This window comes from Archocentrus centrarchus, chromosome 4, assembly GCF_007364275.1.
Source record: "Archocentrus centrarchus isolate MPI-CPG fArcCen1 chromosome 4, fArcCen1, whole genome shotgun sequence".
Lineage (NCBI taxonomy): Eukaryota > Metazoa > Chordata > Actinopteri > Cichliformes > Cichlidae > Archocentrus > Archocentrus centrarchus.
The window spans coordinates 22,258,387-22,282,518 of NC_044349.1; the positions used below are offsets into that span (position 1 = coordinate 22,258,387).

A 24,132-nucleotide genomic window follows, 5' to 3' on the forward strand; every position below is an offset into this window, starting at 1 on the left:
AGATAATAAATGTCAATAAATGAAGGGTCTTCTGTAGAGAACCAGGCCAGAAAAAAGTATGCTGAAGTATACTGATGTTCAGCCTTAAGAGACAAGATAATAAAACTATACTGATAAAATATCAGAGTACCATATGAATCACAGATCTACATATTTCAAAATGTTTACAGACACAACCTTGACATACATCTACTGTACACGGGCAAGAAGGTTTGCAATAACAAGTCCTTGCACCAGGATTTCCCCTAGGCGTGGTAGTACACAAGCTAACATTTGCATAAGCATCACATCAGAGACAAACTAAACACTTCTTTGCTGTTACACAACCAGTACCTCCTTCCCATTCAAGCTTTATTATTAAACCTTTAAGGCCTTAGGTTGCAGAGCAGGCTCACAGTATAATGTTGCTTCCGGTTGAGAAGAGTCAGATAAACATTTCAGTGCTGCATCTCTAATCTGCAGGAAAAATGAAGGTCTCCTGGGTCCGCTCCTGTATTAAGTTTATTCATGTGTCTGATTTTTCATGTACTTTGTGGTCAGTTTTGCCTCTCTTGTCTCATTAGTTAGATTCACTTCACCTGCGTCTTACTCCAGCTGTCTCCACTTCCTCTAACCACGCTCCCAGGTATATATTGTTGCATCCTCCCCCTCATGCTGCGCCTTCCCCTTTTCAGTGGTTTTTTTTCCCTCTGTCTCTGAGTTTCTGTATCTCCAGGTATTTTTGTGAGAGGCTTCTGCATTAAAACAGCAATTTTTGAGTTTAAGTCTGGTCTCCTATGTCCTGCATCTGGATACACACTCTGCCTGCCACACAGCTGTATCTTTACACATTATGTGAAAAAGCACAGCTGACAAATCAGTGGCATGGGGTAATTAAGCTGCCTTACTGTAGACCTTCCTAAAAATCATTCACAGTATGTGATGCATGTATGTCAGTGGGCTAAACAAAGTGCAGGGGTTTTCTTTTTGCTATGACTGTTTTCTTTTGTTTGTTTTATGAATTATGGAAACATTTTCTAAGATTACTTTTCTTTATAGGGAGCCATTTAATAGTGTAAATGAGCTAGTAATGAGTCAGTGTATGTTATTGGCTTCTGTGATGTTAATGTTGGTTTGTAGGTTTAATGGCTTGATCTGTTGGTACTCTCTAAACTAGTGTAAATTGACGTGTGTGTGTGTGTGTGTGTGTGTGTGTGTGTGTGTGTGTGTGTGTGTGTGTGTGTGTGTGTGTGTGTGTGTGTGTGTGTGTGTGTGTCAGTCTGCAGTTGCTTTGGATGAGGAGAGGTGAAGCAGGACTGTGTTAATTTGCAAATTAACACTGATGACACTACACAGCAAATGCACCTGTAAGACTTTTTAAAAATATTTTTTATGTGATGCCTCCATAAATGAGTACTCTATAAAGACTTTCATATTTACTTTTATTTTACCAGCAAATAAATTCAATTTTTATAGACTGACCACTACACACAACACAGTCTACAGATCAATAGCTTTACATTTCACATTTTACTTACTGTTTTTTTTTAATTATGAAACTAGATGCTTACTGAGTGATGAAGCCATCGCGTTTCTCCACGGGGGCAAGGCCAACGCACCACCCCTCTGCGCCTTTACTTGCAGCCTGGGGCCAATAGAGGGCACTAAAGAGTCCAGTAGTAAAAGTGGAAAAAGCTGCTTAAATAACATTGAAACGGACACAAAGACAGGTAAAATCTGTTAAGATGGTAAAATGCAAAATATAGAGGGGTCAAACATGGGTGAAATTAAAGTTGTACTGACTGCAAATTCTGTCCTGGTTCAGCTGCTCCCTGATTTCCCAAGGGGATGCCACAGCAGATGGAGCCACATGTGATTTGGCACTGATTTTAAAATTCCTGACACAACCCTCCTATTTATCCAGGCCTGGGAGCAGCACTCATGATCCCCAGAGGCTGAGTTTGTGTCTCCTTCTGGTCTTGAACCAAGGATCATAAGGTGAATGTATTAACTGCTACATCATGGAGCCAGCTTAACCAGCAACAGGAATAATTATAAGGTTACTGGTTTAGGAGTAACAGTGGGAGTTAATACAGTGAAAATATTGATATAAACACACATGGCAATTATGTCAGTGCTTACCAGAGCAAAGTCCTTTAAAAGTTTTACACTGCCTTTTTTCATGTATTAACATTGCTTGTGTTTTTGTGAAGGAATATCCTTATTTCAGATTTATTAGTTAATGATTGAGGACTTAGTTTATCTGTGCTGGGTGCTGGCTGAGTTGCAGGGGAGCTGCTAGAACAGTTACTCATGGTCTAAAATATATTTTTAAAGGTATTTTTTTAAGCATCTGTGATTAAAGATCAATATAACAGACACAAAAAAATGGCACCAAATCAGCTACAAGGGACAGTAATACTTTAGCAAAATAATAACTCCTTCATTCACTTTATTTTTTTTTTTACAAAATAATTACAAATGGGCATGAAAGAAGCAGAAGCTTTATGTATACAATACTAAAAATAATATTCATAAATAAACAAAAGGCAGTAATTTAACTGTTTTTCCTGTCTTCATTGTCTTATCCAAACCACTGCATGTAAACAGACAAAACAAATACTGATCTGAAACCAGCTTTAAACAGGGATCACCAGAAAAGCCAGCACAGAGAGAACTGAGAAACAGGGACAGGTGGAAGGGAAAAGCTGGGGCTAAATCATTGTTTTTTGTGTGGAACTTTTTATCTTTAGAAATAGACTAAAACTTACAGACATGTAAGTTTAGTAAATTAATGTGTAGATTATATATGTACAAACATGATCCTGTGAAACTACCCATTAAAAATCAGTGAAATTGTTCCAGAAAAAGGCAATGTAATAATATCCTATGCATCCTGTATTATATAACTATCAAATATTTACTGATGTTAACCATCGCTCCATGTAAAAAACTGGAAATAATTATTATGACTGCTCTGCTTTGCATTCACTCAAGGCTCTCAAAACATAAACAATCTCTGTATGGCTTGTAGCAAGAAGGTTTACTGAGTACTCTGAATAAAAATGAGAAAACTTTCAAGTCTGGATCATCAGTTAATGACTTCCAGATGTTGGAAGACCTGTTTTTTTGGGATACGCCAGTGTTTTTTCACTAAATGATCAGAAGAATGTGTCATCTTAAATATATGTGGCTTGAAGAGAAGGACAGGCAGTTCTTAGCTCAAGGGCGGGACTTACCTGGAAACTTGAGATAAGCAGAAGGTCTTCTATGGTAGGACAATCTTTGTAAACAACATCTTGGACCAACAAGCTGTGAAAAATCAGTTTCCTGTCTGGATGTTCAACACCTGTTCAGAGGGAAGACCCATTCTGTCCACTGGTGGTGGACAAAGTGGGTGGATCTCCAAGAGATCATCAATTCACCAGGACCTCAGAAACTGTTTGCATTCACTCATCTACTGGAAAAAGAAGTGAGTACATCCATGTGCAATATCACTAAAATGTTGAATGTTTAAGTTGAACATTAGCCTATTGGCTTTTATGTTAAATTATAAACACAAAAACTATCTGAGTTTTTGGAGTCTTATTTGCTTTATTTGAGATGCCTTTTGGATATAAAGTAAAAACAAAACACCAAGGCACTCTCTGTAAATTAACACATTTAATACTAATATTATTACAGCAAGGTCATATTTAATTTTGTCATTACTCTGCACGTTTGCTTCAGTGTTTGACAATCCTTCTCAGTACGGAGATCATCTCAGCTGCTCTGTGTTGAGAGGTTCTGTTGGATTCCAGCTGTGTTCAGCTCAAAGTTTTTACTATTTTCTTATGTGATTTTTGGCAGTGTCGTGCTGCAGAATTCATCTTTTTTGAAATTTCTGGAGACTTGAAGTCATCTCGTCATCCAGTAATTTATCTAAAGGCATTTATCAAGCTATGCATAAATAACATCTCCCCAACACTTTTTGCACTCTTGCAGCCACATCTCATGACAGTCCCAGCTCCATGCCTCACTGTTGGGAATGTACTCACTGCGGTGGTCTTGGCTGAGTTCATGCTAAACATGCTGGACCCCATCTAAGCCAAACAAATTCATCTTAGTGTCATCTGACTAAACAGTGTGCTCCTAATAACCATCAGGCTCATTTTCATGTTGTTTAGAGGTTTTGTGCTATAGACAGAAAGTTATTTTTGGACACGATTCATTTGAGTTAACGTGAGTTAAAACACTTCCCTGTGCTTTTTAAAAAAAAATTTTTTAAAGAGCTAGACTGCGCAAGACGATGGTTACTGTGGCTTGATCTATTTCTCCTTTCAACAGCATTTTGCAGATACCCATAAATCTAAAAATCTCTAAGTTCTGGTGCTCATGTTAATGGCTGATTGGAGACCGAAGAAGCAAAACTTTTTTGTTTTCATAATCAGATTTTCTGACTTGTCAATGATCTTTTGCATTAACTTTTTACACGAATGTAATTTGGGGCATTTAAGTATTTCTTCGAACTGTTCTTGAATGATTGTACAGCACACATTTTTAATGACTTTAAAAAACAAGAATTGGGGGCACAAGTTCAAATTTTTGAATTTATTTTGGATTTTCTCTAATCCACACAGGCTCAAATATATACATACACTCACTTCAATCTTTTAACAAGTGGCGCTGAAGGTTCTACAATGTCTTTTAATGTGAGAAGGCCAAGGCCTATTATCAGCTTGTTTATGATCATGACTGACTACAACCGGTAGTTTTTCTTTACCAGCATAAAAGGATTTGTCAGCACTTTGTAGATTTTCACAAGTTGTGAAGGTCTCCACAAGTACAGATTCCAAGATCATCAGTTCAAACAATTGTACACAAGTACAAATTATTCTGGTGTCACCACTTTAACAAGGTCTGGAAGAAGTCCAAACTGTCACCTTTGTTAGGCTGTTCAGGAATGACCCAGGAACCACCGAGGTTCAAGCCTGCCATGAAATGGAAAACACTGGAACATCAGCGTCACTGTCCACAGTGAAGCAAGTTTTACATCACCATGGACTAAGAGGGAGCAGACCAAGAAAGAAGCCGCTGCTCCAAAATTGAGACCTTCAAGCTCAAATGAAAATGCAGCTGCCCACATGGAAAAGCCTAATTCCTTCTGGAGAAAGCTCATTCTTTCTCATCTCACCATAAAACCTATTTGGCCACAACAACAAGAGGTAATTCTGGAGGAGAAAAGGTGAGGGTTTCAAACCTACGAACAACTGTACTGACTGTCAAGCGTGGTGGTAGTAGCATCATGCTCTGGGGCTGTTTTTTGGTACTGGTACACTGCACAATGTGGACCTCAAATCAACAGATTGATGAGTCAAATTTGGACACAGTTGGGTGTTCCAACAAGACAATGATCCCAAACACACATCAAAGCTGGTTTTGGAATGGATAAAGCAGGCTAACATGAAGCTTCTGGAATAGCCTTCCCAAAACTCCAACCTTAGCCCTATTGAAAAATTTGTGAACTACACTTAAAAGCCGGGTCCATGCTAGGAAACCAATTTAAATTAACTAACCAATTCTGCCAAGAAGAGTGGTCACATATCCAGCCAGAAATTTATCAGAAGCTCATTGATGGCTACCAAAAGTGTCTAGAGGTGGACTTTCAACCAAATATTAGTTGGGGTGTATGTATATGTATTTGAGCCTTGATGGATTTGAGAAAATCCAAAATAAATTCAAACTTATAAACATGTGAAGATGTATTATGTACAAGTACTCCACCCTGAAAAAAGAACCCAAAATGACCATGAGATTTATGCCCATGACGAGTAAATGTAAACTTCTGACCACAACTGTATTTAGTTTTTTGTGTTTATATATTATGTTTATGCTTTTATGTGAACTTTAATCCAATTTTGGAACATTTGACATTTCAGTGATATTGCACAGGGGTATTCTCAGTTCTGTATACTGCACCTTACCCTGTAAATTTTTTTTATATTTATGTCTTTTATTTTAAGCCTGTTCTGTCAGACAGGCTCATCGTGGTACCAGTTATTCAGCATGGTGTTCAAAACTGATGACAAAACCCTGCACCTTTAGAAATCTCTGAAGACATTTTCAGGGATACACAAGGATGAAAATTTCCACAGAAGCCAAAAGAAAGAAGATAACAAAAAAAATAAATAAATAAAAATAAAAACAGATCATTATTGTGCTCCATTATGCTCCTAATGAAGTCCTTAGAACTGTTTTGCTTTAAGAGGTTTATATTTTAAAAAATAAAAAAAATTCTTAAGAAAGATTGACTTTTCTGCCCAGAAACAAAGAGAGAATAAAGAGAAGGCAGATATGTAGGACCAAAAAAGGAGAAAACACTTTAAGTTAATGCTTAAATAAACTATTCTATATTGTAGAAGTGGACAGGTTTTATTCTGGTCAGACTTCCAGCCACTGTATTACATGTCATGTGAGGTACTGTCCAGTGGCAGATCTAAAATGTCTGCAGCAGTGAAAGTGCTGACTAATATGAAGGACATAAAAAAAAAAAAACATGTGGTTTGTATTCATGGTAAGAATCTGGGTAAGAAAAATAATCTGAGCAGCAGTCAAATTTGTCCGTTCTGATAAATAAGAAAACAAAGCAGCAGCGGTCAACATTGTCAGTCTGTTTCTGGAAAAAATGGACAGCAGCACATAATCAATGCCTGAAAGTAGTGATTAACACACTCATCATTCCACAATGGGCAAAGCATTCGAGTGTCTCAGTTTAAAAAAAAAAAAAAAGAGGCCCATAAGTCACCTGCTAACACAGGTCATTGGTCCATCCTTTTTCAAGAAAGTTGCGTAAATGCACTTTTTGTCCTATTTTTTTTTTTTTACCCTGCTGTAAAAGATCACTACCAACCAAAAATGCACAGGGCAAATTACAAAGAGTACCACTTAGATATCTCCATGTCCCCTCACTGTGTGAGAGAGCGAGGATGCTGGACGGGTGAGGGGAGAAGCAGACTGCCGAATGCCTGGAATTGCGACGGAAGGACAGCAGATGAGGAAGTTGAAGAGGACGGCAGGCTAAATTCCACCTGCAGCATATGGGAAGCACTAGCCCCGCTGCTTGCTGTACCACACTCAGGGCCCTCAGAAAGTAAATGTTCGCCGTGCATGTGTAGCTGGAAGAAACAAGAGTTTGGGAGACCGTGGCTGTCACGGAGGGTCGGAGAGTTCCCGCAGGCCCACTGGGAGCTCTCAGCAAAGAGCTGGGACTGGAGCTGGACTGGAGCTGAAGGACAACAACTATCTGAGCCAGACTCCTGCAGGTTGTCTATGGGCGGGAGAGAGAAGTGACATCCAAACAGCTGCTGAGGACATTCATCACCACACAGCTCAGACAAGCCCATCATCAGCTCACCATCTGGACAAATGTATGGAAATTCACAGGGTGACAGATTAATAGAACAGCCATTACTGCCGTCATATCTTCTATAACAGCGTTATGTGAAGTTCAAATAATGATCTTAAGGGTATATGTTTCATGTATATGGTTACAATGGCATCTGATGAGTGTAAAATGTATGTGTGTTCTTGGAATGAAACTATTTCTATCAGAAAGTAGCCAGAAAACGTTTAGATGGCTGGTGGTCTTTTCTCTGCGTCTAGTCGCGGTTGAAAAATAGTTCCAATACAAAAGTTGAACCGAAGTCACGATTTAAACCTTGTTTGCTGGTTTAAATCATTTACTTTCATACAAGTTCTACTTTGAACAGATGTGACGGTAAATATGAAAGGCAACTGCATTTGAAAAATGATTTTCAAAAGGCACGAACAGAAAAGAGCAAGGCGGCAATTTGTTTTTAAAGAATATATCTGACATTATTCAGACATTATTTATAATTATTTATTACACAGCCAGAGGAGGCTGTTTACATTAGTTTCTCTCCTTTCTCATTAAACTTCGTCTGATTATTTCCTGGTGACCACATTATTTTTTTTTTTCTGTACTCATCTTGTTTTCTTTACCTGCAGGCTGCTCAACCTGCTGTCTGTGGCCTGAGTGGACTGAGGTCATGGCTTTAAGAGAAAACGGGGAGTTCGTCTGCGCCTGGGGCGGCCCTCCTCTTCTGGAGCACCATGTCAACATGCACAACATGCACAAGCACGCACACAGACACACACGCACACATGCACACATGCAAGCAAAAAACACAACACAAAACAAATGTATAGCAAGAAAGTATTGGGGGAAAAAAAAAAAAAAGAGGGGAGACATAAAATGTTTCATAAGAGACAGGGATAATAAATATATCAAAATAAACAGGAAGAATATGTAAACAAACAGGAAATCCAGCACACAACGTAAAATCCATGGAGCTACATGTATAAGTTGACTGAAAAATGATTTGGCATGTATGTTTGACATGGTATGTAAATGGTTTATGTACAAAACGATGGGTAAACACACATAGCTTCAGTATTACTTGACTCAATCTTAAATGTACTGAAAATTCAATGTGGAAAACCCTTCTAAGATTTTTCTGTATATGTGCTTTTTTTTTTTTTTTTAAGAATTTATATCTGTACTTTGAACTTAAGGTCAATGCTAATATTTTAGGCTGTAGTATTAATTTGGTTTTTTGTAAGACTGGAAATTTACTGTGGCAAGAGCTCAGAAAAGTGAATTTAAGGAGTTTCCATCAGAACCATCAGATGGTGGTTCTGATGGTTCTCAGGCTACCTCTATTTTTTACCTTGTTTGTCCTGGTCCAGGTTGGACTGTGGAGGTAATGGGGACTCCAACTGCCCTGTGCCCATGGAGCTGTGAGACAACAACCCTGAGGAACTGTTGCTTCCCTCCAGTTCCACAACCTCCCCGTCCTGGTCTCCATCCTCCCTGCAACACACAACACACAACTTTCAGCTCTGATAAATGGGGTGTTTTGTTATCTACAGTATCTACAATATGTTCATATAATGTGGCTTAACCAACCCTTTACAGGTCACCAGCATGTTAAGATGCCATTCCAGTTGAGAGACTTGACTTTAGCAGATAGTTCCCAAAAACACTACTTGCTTACAGACTAGGTGAGGTGGGAATGAATAATGATGGGCTTCTAGGTTCATTAAGCAAGAGCAGTTGTGAGAGGTAGTCTGGTGTGCAACCCGATGTAGTTTTGGTGTTTGCACTCTTGTACCAGACTCTTGATTTATTTGTAGTAATTTCATTATTTGGTGGACCAGAAAGAGAGCGTAACAATAGTTTAACCTACTAGTTATAAAAGCATGCATTAGTTTTTTTTGGGTTTTTTCTCAATTTGGAGGTTAGGTCAACAGTTTTGTTTATCCTGGCTGTAAAAATTCTGTGACATCCTGACCACTTTAATCTAAAATTCGGGTGAGCCAACAGGCCCTAGATCATCAGGACACATGGCTAAATATTTTTATTTCATCCACAGAATGTCAGCTGCATAAAGAGAGGCTTTGTGTTTCACAATAACACTGCCCAAAGGTAACATGTACAAATTAAAAAGTAAGGGAAATTGATCCTTGTACTACCTTACAGGTCTCAGTCTGAGTGCAGACACCTGCCAAGGCCAAAGCCCTTTCTGGCAATTTTACAGAAAGTGATTCTAGATATGCACCAAAGTCTAATTAGCTCTTCCTTTACCCATACTCCATCTTTTCACTGTATTTAATGAAAATGAGCTTGTTAGTTTTTGCATGATCCTGCTAAGAGACCAAAAAAAAAAAGAAGTTTTGCAGCAAAAAAGTCTTGTGTCATAAAAGCAAAAAACTTCAAGCTACTTTCAGCGGCTCCCTTGAGCATGTTTGATTTGGCAGATTTTAAGCCAGATGCTCTTTCTGATACAATCCCAAAGGGGCTATCTCCTTCAAGGTTGTCTCTTTGTGCAAGTCTGAAGTACTAAAAGTACTTCAGACTTGCTCTTTGTGAATCCCATCCTGGCCACTTACATGTGTGCATTTGCTTGATCTCTGCAGTCAAAACTGTGTCCACTCTGCTGAGATTTCATTGTGGGGTAGAGGATGAATTCACAGGGAGCCAAATCTGGCAAGTAAGTTAGTCCAGAGTTTAACGTTAACTCTGTGATGAATTTGTTGTCCATAATGAAGATGCATTGAGCAAGTGCAAGTAGTCAGAAGAGGACTTCTAGAGGGTGATCTAGAACTAGCTGGGAGCAGTGCAGTGCTCCACAAAGAGACGACCTTGAAGATAAACTGAAGGACTGAACATTTCTGATTTCACTTTATAATGAAAAGATTCTGTTTATCTTCAGGTTGGTGTTCCAACAACACTCACATGCTCCCTGATTGCAGGTTGTACTTCTTGCGGCTCAGCCTGGTAGCATGCTGGGTAAAGTACATGTGACGCTCAGACTTCTTCCACATGTAGTAATACTCCACACACTCGCCCACTGAGCGCGTTCGTACCTGAGGAGAAGAAAAAGGTTGTTTTTGCATTAGGTGAAAAAGTTCAACATTTTAAATCACCATAGCAGGAAGATCATAGCAGGAAGATGCAGACTCTGGTCTGCATCTCATCTCCTGGACACTCACCTTATTAGCCTGAATAAGGTGGAAGTTTTTCCCATAAACTCGATAACCATGCTCAAAGTTCCTACACTCCTCTTCACTCCAGGAACACAGCTCTTCTAAAGACAGTGGACAACAACAACAACAGGCTTATAATGCTACATATCAAATTCAACTGATCACATACTTGTGATTACCACCACATTACCCAAACACAACAGAAAAACTGAACTGAAAAGTAATGCTCTTGTTTTCACATGTTCATTTTGTTCTCCTTTTCTGCACAATACAACTATTCCCACAATACTGGACTTAAACTGGAGTCCCATTGCTGACTTAAAGGTCATGAGGTCACATCAGTGAAATATTCTTCCTCTGCAGTGCTGAAGTTGGCAGCTTTTGTTCCACTGAAAGGCTAATGAAAAATTGTACTCTGCAGTATCCTGTGCTGGAAATACACTGTTATACAGTGTCTAGAACTAGATTGGCTTTGGGTTGTCCAATTAGTTTGCATTTCCCTGAAACAATTCAGCTGTAAACCAAACTGTTATTTTGCTGAAAAATATTAAGCACTTTTTGGATGGTGGCAGTGTTGTGGGGTGGTGTTCCTTCATCTAAAAAAGGCATTCGACACTGTAAACTATGACATACTCCAGTGCACAGTGTGAGGGTTAACCAAGAAAAACAGTGAAAAATGTGAAAAACAGAATGGGTAGTCCCCAAGGAACGATCTTTGGCTTGCTGCTTTTTACTCTATCAATGACCTGCCTGCCAGTTGCTCAGAGTCTGTCCCCAGTTGTTCTATAGTGTATTGTGGTTTTTATATACTTTAATGCTGTAAAACTTGTATTGTGGATGTAAAAAGCCAGACTAGGGACAAGGACTGCAAATTAGAAGTAGCTATACATGCAGCACATCAGATTCATGATCTCTATTGGCACTATGTTAAACTGCATTATCAATGTTAAATAATAACTCAAATAAAATAAATAATTAAAAGAATTTCTGAAACATGACTTCATGAGATTTTTTTCATTAATATGTGAAAGCCATTTAAATGTTATCTCAGCTTTTTGTGGCGTCAACCTACAGCTAATATTTAGTGAGACACAATGCAGCTGGTTCATGAGCCAAGTGTGTGAATTCCTGGGTTAGGGTTTACCCTTAATGGAGTCAAATTTTGTATAAAATACTAGAACTGCAAAAAAGAGGTGACATATGAATGCAACAATTTTTTGGTTACTTAAATGTTAGCGACTATCATTCATTATCATAAATGCACGTGAAGAAAGATGTGTGATGCCCGGTTGGGTAAAGCAGACAGGTTGGTTCTTACCACTGAATACTTTCACGTTGAAACTGAATCGCCTCAGTGCTTCTTCTACATTGAAGTTGCATTTCACTAACTCATACAGTGCCTGAAGGTTTAGAGAACAGACACAATGTCAATCAGTGAAAACTTACCTCTTTGTTTAACGTGAGTTACAAGAAGAGGAATGCTTAATTACTGACATGAAGACTGACCATGGTGAAAAGTTCAGCTAATGCAGACTAAATAAGACAAGTAGAAGAAGTGTGCTGGTGTATCTTCAAGTCATTGGGATGAAGTCAATAAGCCAGACAACTGAATAACAAGATGACACTAAAATCTTAAAGTACAAAACTCTAACAATAAGCAGACTTCTTTTATCCAGCTGCTGGTTTCTTTCAGCGTGTACAGAAAGCACATTTTGCACCTTTGTGTAGTGGGCAGTTGGCACATTGCTCAAGAGTAATTTATTACTAAAAGGGGGAGCATATACATGTTACTTCAGTCTACATCAAAGCTTAAACAAACAAATGTAGCCAACAGTGTTTTCTAAGACGTACCTGTTCATTGTCTTGGACAATGACCCCTTCTGTGCTTACTGCCTCCTCCTGGCTATGTGGTCTCTGTGCATTCAGCAAGAACTCTTCCACTTCATGTACTGGCAGAACCCCTGGCCTCCACAGCAACTGGTCTTCACTGCTGTAGGCTAGAGGAATACAGGTACAGTTTCTTAGACTTATGGTGCACTCACACTAGGCACAATTACCTTGTACAATTCCCAAGCATAACTGTCCCCCACTGGCCTGCGCTCACACTGTGCTTAACATTATGGGCTAGAGTACACCTCAGTTTTTCTCAGTGCCTCAGCTCCTCTCTTGCACTCGCTTTCTCTCTTTCATGCATCAACACGCTTTTGAAAGCCATTCTTGCAGAGCACAATGAGGGTGATGTATTTTGTGGATGTATTTGGGTCGTTTTTAGAAGCGGTGACACACTGTCCTCCCACATTCCTTATAGATTTGTTAATAATGTAATGCAGCAATTTTAATGAAGGCAGCACGACCACACTACATGCACACTGAGCTCCAGTCCAACTGAACTGTACTAGGCCTACCTCTTGAAGTGGACCAGAGCACAGTACACATCAATCACAATAAATCGGGGGGGGGGTTAAAAGCACCTAGGCACAGTGCTAAACACCTAGTGTGAGTATTAATTTAATATAAATGGAACAACTGTTAAAACTGTTCTTTTTACACCATTAAATTAATCTTTTAAGTTGCTTACCTCTTTCCTGGTAGGTATACGGGCTGATTGGGGGGATTTTTGCCTGGTACATGGAGCCAACCATGATCTCCTAAAAATGAATTCCAAATATGAAGTTGTAGTTGTGAAACATGTCATCAAACTCATTAAAACTGAAATTTTATTTAAAAATGCATGAGTGTTAGTGTTCTTTGTGTAGACCTACAACCATGAGAAACACAGGCCTGACCAGAACAAGTGGTTACATTTCGAAAACAACTGCGGTTTGGGGACTGGTGAGATTTTATCCCCACTGACTATTTTTCTAGCTTGCATAAAAGTAATCTTTTTTGAGTACAGTTTTTCAGGCCAGCCTGGTGGTTCTGTCTAAATTAAGTTTGATTTACACCTCAGTAGCCTACAGTTGTGCTCAAAAATTTATGTACCCTGACAGAATTTGTGATATTTTTTTTTTGGGCCATTTTTCAGAGAATATGAATAATAGCACAAAAACCTTTCTTTCACTCATGGTTAGTGGTTGCCTGAAGCCATTTATTATGAAACAACTGTGTTTGACCTTTTTAGATAATGACAAAAACTACCAAAATGACCTTGATGAAAAGTTTACATACCCTGGAAGTTTTGGCATGATAACATACATAGAAGATGACACACACAGATTTAAATGGCTACTAAAGGTAACCATCCTTACCTGTGATCTGTGTGCTTATAATCAGTGTGTGTTTATTTAAAAGTCAGTGAGTTTCTGGGCTCCTGACAGACCCTTTCATGTTTCATCCAGTGCTGGACTGATGTTACTTGCAGGGAAAGCAAAAGAATTATCACAGGATCTGCAGGAGAAGATAGCTGTACCTTATAAAACAGGAAAAGGATATAAAAGATATCCAAGGAATTGGGAATGCCAATCAGCAGTGTTCAAACTCTAATTAAGACATGGAAAATGACAGATTCCTTTGAAACTAAGCCACAGTCAGGTAGACCAACAAAAATTTCAGCCACAACTGCCAGGAAACTTCTTCAGGATGCAAAGAAAAACCCACAAATAACCCCAGCTGTCATACAGTGGTGTGGTGTGGCTGTTTCAAGATGCACAATAAGGAGGCAATTGAAGAAAAATGGGCTGCCTGGTCGAGTCGCCAGAATAAAGCCATTACTGCGCCAGAGCCACAAAGCAGCTCACTTACAATGTGCCAAACAGCAAAGAGACAAGCCTCAAAACTTCTGGAACAAAGTTATTTAGATTGATGAGACCAAAACTGCAGTTTTTGGCCACAACCATAAACACTACATTTGGAGAGGAGTCAAGGTCTATGATGAAAAGTACACCATCCCTAATGTGAAACACTGAGGTGGATCGCTGATGTTGTGGGGATGTGTGAGCTACACAGGCACAGGGAGCTTGGTCAAAATTGACAAGGTGAATGCAGTAGGTTATCAGAAAATACTGGAGGAAAATTTGCACTCATCAGCCCAGAAGCTGCGTATGGGATGCACTTGGACATTCCAGCATGACAATGATCCATAACACAAGGCCAAGTCAACCTGTCATCAGCTAAAGCCGACAAAAGTGAAGGTTCTGGACTGTCCATCTCAGTCTCCTGACTTCAGTACCACTGAGCTATTTTGCAGTTCATGCAAAATAGCCGAACAATTTTCAGGAACTGGAGGCATTTTGCCAAGAAGAATGGGCAGCTTTACCATCTGAGTGAAAAGAGCCTCATCCACAACTACCACAAAAGACTTCAAGCGGTCATTGATGTTAAAGAAGGATGGTATTAAGAACTAAGATATGTAAACTTTTTGATCAGGATCATTTATGTACAAAATGTTAGCGTGTGTATGCAGCTTTTGAGGCTTTGAATGTTTAAATTGAAATATGAAGACAGAAATGCTCCCAAAGGATTCAATAATAAATACTTTACTGCTGCCTAATTGTCGCGCTACTGGTGCTTCATACAATTTGCTTTCCTTACGTCTCCCTTAAACCTGAACTGACTCAGAGACTAGTGAGTCAAGATTATTATGCTCAGTAGTCCACCTTGTGCTCTTCATTGGCTGGAACAGAGGCATCAGAGTCCTCGTCTGATGAGCTGACTAATGTGTCTTTGTCTCCACCTAAAAGAGATTAAATCATTAGAGAAAGGATCAGGAGAACATTTCAGTAACTCCACAAGATTTTTCATGCCATCTTAAAAAAATCAAATATTTCTGCCGACAAATCAAAAAATCTTTAACATCTTAAGTAAAATGTAAGTAAAATGACAATATATTGTATCTAACTCAGCGTGAACCACAATTCAATATAAAGCAGAGGGCACAACAGAGGACCGGATCAAAGAACAACATGACACCTTCCCTTTTAAACCTTCAGAGTGCGTTCAGTGAGTGTAAAATAAACTACACTAAGGCTGCATACCTGCTATATATTTGGTTTTCATATTTTATGGACTCAGCACCAATACATTCACTAAGTTCAAACAGAATCACTATTGTGGGAAGACTGTTTCAATATATTAAAACGTCTTCAGTTCGAAATAGCTCTCTGCCTTTGATTTAATGGTGTCATATGGGGAGTGACATATACATGCTATCACACAGGAAAGTCCCATAACAAATTCCACAGAAATATATAAAAATCAATGTTTACTATGAGTGCATTTCCCTGGTATCATAAAACCTGGCAGGTAGTATTATTTGAAATGTCATCAAAGTGCCAGAGAAATCATCAAAAACAAAAGGACCTGGGGATGTTCTTTCACTATTGTACACATCTCAGCAGAAATGCTGCTCAATTTGAGTTTAAATTAAGAACCTTCTAGGAGAATTGTGAAGATTTTAAGTGTTATATGGAAATGTGTTAATGTGCGCCTCTCTGGGTGTTACCTTGGAGGCGGCAAAGCAGATCTGAGGTGTTTGAGGTGACTGAGGGGGTGAGATCGTCGGCTAATGATTCTTCTTCCTCCTCCCCAGGGAAGAGATCCTCAGTTATCTGATCCTGAAGCAGACCAAAAAAACAAACAAAAAAACAACATAAACAACAACAACATAAGAAAAAAAAAAAAAAAAACAGAATAGTACAAACAGCAGAACAGAATTAATGTATTCATTAGATGTATAATAATTCAGTTTCATATTTTTGACTGATTCTCAAAAGTTCTGTGACAGATTTAACAAATCAAAATCCGTTTTGATATTAAAAGCAGAAATATGAAATATTAATGAGGCCACAGGTGTGTTCTGGTGCACCTCGGGATGTATACCTTGTCCAGTGTCATGTCTGGCAAACTGGCAGCCATGTGACAGGTCTCCTTCTCTGGATCTGATACTGTATAGCCATAGAAAGCCAGCAGCTCCTCCAAGGGAAGCTCACTGGCCTACAAATAAGTTACAGACGGAGGCAGTGACAGGTGGAGGGAGGTGATGGGGTATATGAGGGAGAGAAACCACAGAAATGTAAAAATAACTCCCACATTCCTTGAAAATCATCTATATGTCTGTCTGTCACTTTAGCTATCTGAAGGACACTCGACAGTTTTCTTCCTGTCCAAATAACTCCATCAATCTGAATGAGTAGTCTACCTGTAAGATGCCTAAAAGTCCCAAAAATCAACAACTGAATTGCCCACGTCATTTCCTGAACACGGTTTTCAGACTTTCAGCATTTCTAAATGTTACATTTAGAGAAAAAAAAAGGACGTTGTATTTCTTTACTTTGCATTTTTGCAATTTTATTACAATAGATGTAAACATTTAGTGAAATATAAATTATTCTGTTAATGATTTCTATCTTCTTCTTTCGGCTGCTCCCTTTAGAGGTTGCCACAGCAGATCATCTTCCTCCATCTCACCCTATCCCTAGCATCCGCCTCTATATCCTCCTCTGTCACACCCAACCCTCTGCATGTCTTCCCTCACTACATCCATGAAGCTTCTCTATAGTCTTCCTCTTTTCCTTCTGCAGGGCAGCTCCATGTTAAATATGCTTTGTCCAATATATTCATTATCCCTTTTCTGCACGTGTCCAATCCATCTCATCCTTGCTTCTCTAACTTTGTCTCCAAACAGCTTAAACTGAGCTGTCCCTCTGATGTAATCATTTCTAATCATGTCCATTCTGGTCACTCCCAATGAATCTGCATCAAATGCATCCCCAGCTCCAACTCCTGTCTTTTTGTCAGTCTCCAAACCATACATCATAGAAGATCTCTCTACTGTCTCATAAACCTTCCCTTTCACTCTTGCTGCTATCCTTAAGTCACACGTCTGCACCCAGCCTCACTCATGCACTGTCTATTGCTTTGGATTGTTGACCCCATGTAATTAAACTCATCTACCTTCATTATCTCTACTCCTCTGTCAACTATTTAAATAAGAAGTTAGATTAGAGTTTTCAACAATCGTGATGACATTTTATAAATAAGGGAAATAATGGCAATAATAATAGAACAGATTCATTAAGAGTTACCAATAATGCTGGTTAGAGTAATTACAGAAGCTATAAATAACAGAAGGGAAATACAGTAATTCTTTGAAGTGGAGCTGCTTTTGAGTGCAGCTACCATAGCAGGTCTTTCTGTACATGCTAACACTGAACTGTTTTCATTGTTTACAGCCCACCTTTTAAACAGTGTGTGAAAGTTTGGGAATAAAAAGCTGTAGCAGCAGAGTGCTTTTAGGCCAGGATTTTTCTGATTTCAAAAATAATATTTAGCTGTAGTATATAATGGATAAATTTGGTCTTTAGATGTTTTTTTTTTCCCCCAAAATCATGCATTCTTAAAATCTCTATGAACTAGTATCAAAAGTAAATCTTGCATGACTTTAAAATAACAAAATTGCTCATTGTTTTATTTGTTTCATTAACCGTTAGAGTCAAACATAAAGTTTGTCATAGTGCTTCAGAATTAGGTATCGCGGCTTGATTGATTTTAACAGGTCTAATACTAAACAATACCACGGGGTGATGTCATTACTGTGAGTGATGTAGTACAATCTGCATCTATCAGGTTCACATAATAACAGGGAACAATTTTGTTGAAGAAAGTGCGGCTTCTAGACAGCTGAAAATACGTTTGTCATATGTAAACATGGCAGAACTTGATCATACGGTGTGGGATGGTGCTGCCATCTTCATGGAGCGAGGACTCTTCTCCTCCTCCAGCTCCTCTAAAACCCGTTAAGACTTCTCCTTCTCCAGACGAGGGCCTTCATTGTTGTATCTCCTCCATGCTCCACTAGGCTGCAAGTTCTGCATTCATGTTTAGATGCTTATCACCCACCTACAAACATGCACATAGATAATCACAGTATGGCTGTTCAGTTGCCAAGTCATGTAAAATAGCACAGGATACATTAAACAGTGCTGAGGACCCAACGCACATGAACAAATGAGCAACACAGGATCAAATAGTGGTTGATCCTGGTTCATCCCATTACAGGTCAGCTGACTCCTCACTTTTAAAGGGCTCTTTTTCGACTTATGAGACCTGCTGCGAGTCAGACTCAGGTATTATACTTGGTGACAGATTGTCCATAGTACATGTGGAAGCTTTAATCGCAATATAATCAAACTTTATAGATATTTAAATGTCCAAGACTCATTCTGACGTCTCGTCACAGGATGGCTGCTTTAGCTGTGATATAACAGTAACAACAATATAATATCATAGTTCGAAGTGGTTTTTCCTGATTCATCAACATGATTCCAGTCTAGGCTTTGGTCTAAACTAATTAGATACAATGTACGTACACGAAGAAGGCCACATAAAGAGTTTATTACCGAAGTGAAAAAAAACTTTGGGTAACAGGCTACAGCAGTGACTGTACAAGAATCTCGACCAACCCTACTTCACATAAAGTCCCAGCACTCACTAAATTAGATTATAGTCTACTTCTAACGACACCAAAAGTCAGTGAAAATCTCCCAGCTCGTCGGGCGCTGTCTGTCTGACCAGGGGCGCTTTCCTGCGACTTGGTGCTGAACGCCTCTTCCTCTCTCCGGCTCGCTACGAGTGGCAAGAAGGAAATAACTAGTTCTCAATATTTCTGAAAGAGACGGTCGGAGTTTACCGCCGCCGAGTCATGACATGTCTCCCAACTTTTTCACTAAACCTACTCCGCCGGCAGGGCACACCTGAAATAGTTCAGCACCACCGTGTTAGACGCTGCCGGACTCTCTATTGTTTTCTACGGCTTTACTATCAAGGCTGAGGGAATGGCTCTTTAAAGCCAAGAACGCGGAGAGAGGCGATACGCTGGAGAGGTTCTCCATTTCTTCCCCCGCTTCCCAGTTAAATATCCCCCGTAGCTCTCTTTCAGCCGCCGTTCACCAGCCGGCCAAACCCTCGGCAGGCTTGTGTATCGTACGGACTGACACAAGTCTTAAATTCGGCCCAGTTTCTCTAACATTTGGGTCATTACATTTCTCGTTTTCGCTCACTTACCTCCGCCATTCCGTTTCTGCGCAAGCTGACTATTGCCCGGATGTTGTAGGTCTGCTCTTCTCTACAGCTCCGTTTATTGCCGCAACGATTCAGCAACAGCGGCTGTGGTGCAGTTTTGTGCAGTTAGACTGACTTTTTTAGAGTAATTTAGTGATTTTTGCTTAACTTTAAAACTTACTTAAAATTTCCCCACAGTTTTAAGTAACTATTTAAATAATAATACTTAAAAAAAAACTCCCCCAACCGACACTTTCGGTATCGCCTCTAAAATGTTGGTCTTGTTGCAACTCATATTTTTAAAACATTACTTTTAAAAAAGAAAAGTGAAATTTATGATTGGTAAATGTTCACATTTGTTCTTTCCATTAAAACTCATAAGTATTGACCAGACATTTGCTCCTCTGTTTAAACAATAGTTTGGCACTGAATGCATCTTTAAGTTAAAGGTAAATGTCCCCCCTTAACAAACACGTTCATGCGGTTGCTGACGGGCTAAACGATTAGTGCTGATTATGTGAGTGGAGGAGGGGACAGGACGTGGCCGAAGCAGATAAAGATTGCCTATATGGTTCTGTTCTCAGCCAGTGACTGCACACATATAAGGACATAATGTAGCTCTACATATTGGCACCATATGATAATGATTGCATTGATTCTCTGACATGCTATAAATAAACTTGAATGTCAAGCAAATAAACAGTTAATATATAAACAAAGAGAAAAAAGCAGGAAGAAAACAAATAATATCAAAATGGAACTAGGAAGATAACCTCTAAAAGATTATTTTTTTAAATACCTTTAAATGAAGAATGTTTGCTTAGGATGAAGTTTCGTTTTTATAGTGGCAAAGTTGAATAGTTATTTTCACTCATTGTCATTCCAGTCCTTGTATCTGACTATTTTCCCCGGAATGTTTTTGGTTTTGTTAAGCCACTTAACAATGACCTAAGAATCACAGAGGCATAAAAAGCCAATTAAACTCAAAGGATGAACCAGTGTTGTATCTACACATAACAGGCAATTTAGCAAAGAACCAATTTTAAAATGTATCTTTAGACATTTAGTTGCTAGCAGCCTGGTGAAAAAACACATAATTTGTTTCTTCAGCTGAATCTATGAAAAATGTCAAAGATAACATAGTTTGACAGGCATAAATAGTATTTTTACACCAAAAGGGTGATTCCCAAAGAGCTGTCAGCCAAAAACCTGACATATCTTGGCATAGCCTGCAGTTTGTCCTTAAAAAATTGGAGGAAACTGGACAAGTGGTGAACAAAAGAGAAAGTGGCAGACCTAAACACTATCTACAGCAGATGAACAGTATCTGAAAGTCATGTCCTTAAGAAATAGGGAAAAGACCTGACACAGGACCCGATATATGCATCTGGCCCTTCAGTTGATCCATCTACTGTTTTACTGAAGCCTCATCAGAAATGTCTCTGTGGAAGGGTGGCTGTCAAGAAGAAGAAGTTTTTAAGAATGGAAAGGAGGAGAAAGGCGTATCCCAAATTACTAAAAATCACTGGCAACAGATCTCATGGAGTGATGAATCCAAATTTGAAATTTTTGGTTCTAGTCATTTTCAGCATGTACAGAGGAGGTCAGGAGAGAGGTTCAACGGTGTCTACCACCATTTTTAAAACACAGTTGAGGCTCTTTCATGGTTTGGAGCTGCAGTTCAGCCCATGGTGTTGGGGATCTTGTCAAAACTGACAAGAAATTATGAACACAGAGATGTATCATTAGATTCAATCCACCATCAATATCATGGAAAGCATATGACTGGCAACAGCTTCATGACAATAATCCCAAACACACTGCCAATGCATTATAAGCACTTTCAAGCTTCTTAGAATTATACAACCTCTGTTTTTGTCTTATATACTGTATTTCCATTTAATAAATTGCTGTGCCTATTTCCCATTTTCCTATCAAAATATAAATAATTGAGGGGTGGCTCAATAATTTTGCACAGTTTTGTAAGCCCCAAAAGGCATGAAATGCATCTTATTAATCTGCGTTCATCGGGAACTTATTTTAAATGATACCATAATGCCATGTAGCGTTCAGCAGAAAGCATAAATTTTGAAGTTTGCATGTACTTATCCATCCATCCATCCATCCATCCATCCATCCTTTTCCGCTTATCCACTTCACATTCGTGGAGATTGGGTGGGGGGCTGGAGCCTATCCCAGCTGCCATTGGGTGAGAGGTGGGGTACAGCCTGGACAGGTCACCAACCTGTCGCAGGGCTAACACAGAGAGACAGACAACCATCACACTCACAGTCACACCTATGGGCAATTTAGGATCACTAATTAATATAACCCAGCTAATTGCATGTTTCTGGACTGTGGGAGGAGGCCAGAATACCCAGAGAGAACCCATGCAGACATGGGGAGAACATGCAAACTCCACACAGAAAATGCTGCGGCCAGATGGTGAATTCAAACCCAGGACCTTCTTGCTGTAATGCAACATTGCTAACTACCATGCCACTGACTGCCCTTCATGTACTTCTGTTTTACTAATTGCAGATTATTGAATTTAAGATGTTTGTCTCTACAGTTCTGTCTAGTTTTAGTAAAGAAATTCTAATGCATAAGCCAGTAAGGATTTTTTTTAATTTTATGATTTTTTTTTAAAGAGAACTGTTTAAAAAAACAGCTTTCCATCTGTCACCATCACCCAAGAGAGTTGTCATTATGTGCAAAAAGGCATTACCAAGAGCAGAAATAGTCAGCGGCCTACAAAAGTGTCTTTACAGTCTACCCCTTATTATATACCCTACTTTAAAAAAAAAAAAAAAAAGGTTTAATATGTCTGTTATCTGACTGCTAGTTGTTTCATTATTCTTGTAGATGTTGCAGGGCTTGTGTATGAGTTCTGAGACAGCAAAACTCCTCCTTCAGTGAGAGACCTCTCCTCACTTTAACTGCCCCAGTGACAAAGGTTTTAGTGGGGGTCATACCAGTAAGAGCACTCATGTTCTTTGTTTCTTTGGGACTCATTAACTCAGTGTTTGTTTTTTGTGAGTAAGAAAGAGCTGCTCAAAAAAGACCAAGTGAATGTTTTTAATAAGGTAAGACTTTGTTGGTGTTACTAAGTGTTTTGAGATTTTTAAGAGAAGTGTAAAAGTTGTGTAAAAATGTTAGTTACAGACAATATACTTCTCATCAAATCCTGCATCACAAAATGAGAAACAAATGAAAGCAATAAATGAGAGACTAAAAAAAATACAGTACCTCTTTTTGAATGTGACAGTAATTTATTTTTTCACTTGGTTATGTTAAACACTAGGACTTAAAAGTGGGAAGACATTTGGTAGGACTCAAAATCTGAATCACCAAAACACAGATATATTCAGTTGTAATTTCTAGTGTAAGATAAACTTATAAAAAGTTTATTTCTGAGATAGTAGCTATGCCAAAAAAATATATAAATAAATAAAAATACCATCCCATGTTGTATTTATACTTGTTTGCTAAAGAGCTTTCTCTTTTGTCACACGCAGTAGAAAAAAACAAATCCTAAAGGTTCCACAGAAGCGGTCATGGCAGCACAAAGATCTACATTTTTATGACATGTAGGAAAAGCGAGTGAGTGACACAGATTGCATTACAGCTCAGAAAAAAATGGTAAGCATATTGCACCTTATGTGAACCTACTTAGAAAAAATATTGAGAACAAAAGTACTGTGTAGAAGTTATTTTTACAAGTATGCTGTAATGTCCATAAGTATTTGCATGACCTCTTTAGGAATTACAGCCATTTTTATATATATTTCCCCATTTTAGAGGCAAATAAATAAATAATTATAATTGTTTTTAGGATGAAAATCCTTTGCATTCAATGACTGTCTGGAGTAACAAACCCAAAAGCTGTGTTTCTTGAGATGCTCAAGTTGAATTCAGTTGCTGCTTTTTTGTGAGTCTCTCAGCATTCTGTCTTCAGTGACTGAAAAACATGAACAACTGACTGATAACAGAGATCAGGTGACTTACTTGGCCACTGAATAATACCTCTTTACTTTGAGAAACTCTTGGGTAGCTTTTGCAGTATGCTTTGGGTCATTATTTATTTGCACTGTGAAGCTCTGGCCTATCTGTTCTGCAGCATTTGGATGATTCTGAGCAGGGAGTATAGCCCTGTACACTACAAAATTCATCCTGCTACTTTTAATTCAATTCAATTCAATTTTATTTATATAGCGCCAAATCACAACAAACAGTCACCTCAAGGCGCTTTGTATTGTGGGTAAAGACCCTACAATAATACAGAGAAATCACCTGGTTCCACTGGCAGCCATACATGCCCATGCCATAACATTGCCTCCACTATGTTTGTCAGAAGATGTGGTTTGCTTCAGATCATGAGCTGTTTCTCTGCTTCTTCATACTTTTCTCTTCCAATCATTCTGGTATGAGGTAATTTTAGTTTCATCTGTCCAAATAATTTTTCTGGAATGACATCTCTTTGGATGTCATATTAAGAAGGGAACAATCAGTAATCAGCCACCAAATGCAAGTTCAGCACTTGGAATTGACTCCTGATCTTTTAACTGTTTGTCATGTAGTAATGAGGGAACAGGCCTCACCTCAGCA

The 24,132-nt window shown here is 38.8% G+C and overlaps 1 protein-coding gene across 2 annotated transcripts; it reads right to left on the reverse strand.

Moving 5' to 3' along the window:
* Positions 1–7,238: 7,238 nt before the first annotated feature.
* mier2 (mesoderm induction early response 1, family member 2) lies at positions 7,239–19,642 on the reverse strand. 2 transcript variants are annotated; one of them, XM_030726568.1, is made up of 13 exons: positions 19,528–19,642; positions 18,192–18,363; positions 16,345–16,458; positions 15,968–16,079; positions 15,123–15,199; positions 13,106–13,175; positions 12,379–12,524; positions 11,846–11,927; positions 10,534–10,628; positions 10,277–10,407; positions 8,709–8,851; positions 7,981–8,081; positions 7,239–7,375 (listed from the first exon to the last, which is right to left on the reverse strand). In XM_030726568.1, exons 2-12 carry the CDS (start codon positions 18,216–18,218, stop codon positions 8,026–8,028), a joined length of 1,053 nt encoding a protein of 350 aa, XP_030582428.1. In that variant the 5' UTR covers positions 18,219–18,363; positions 19,528–19,642; the 3' UTR covers positions 7,239–7,375; positions 7,981–8,025. The 2 variants fall into 2 exon arrangements, with proteins under 2 accessions (XP_030582428.1, XP_030582429.1); XM_030726569.1 differs by lacking the exon at positions 16,345–16,458.
* Positions 19,643–24,132: the final 4,490 nt, after the last annotated feature.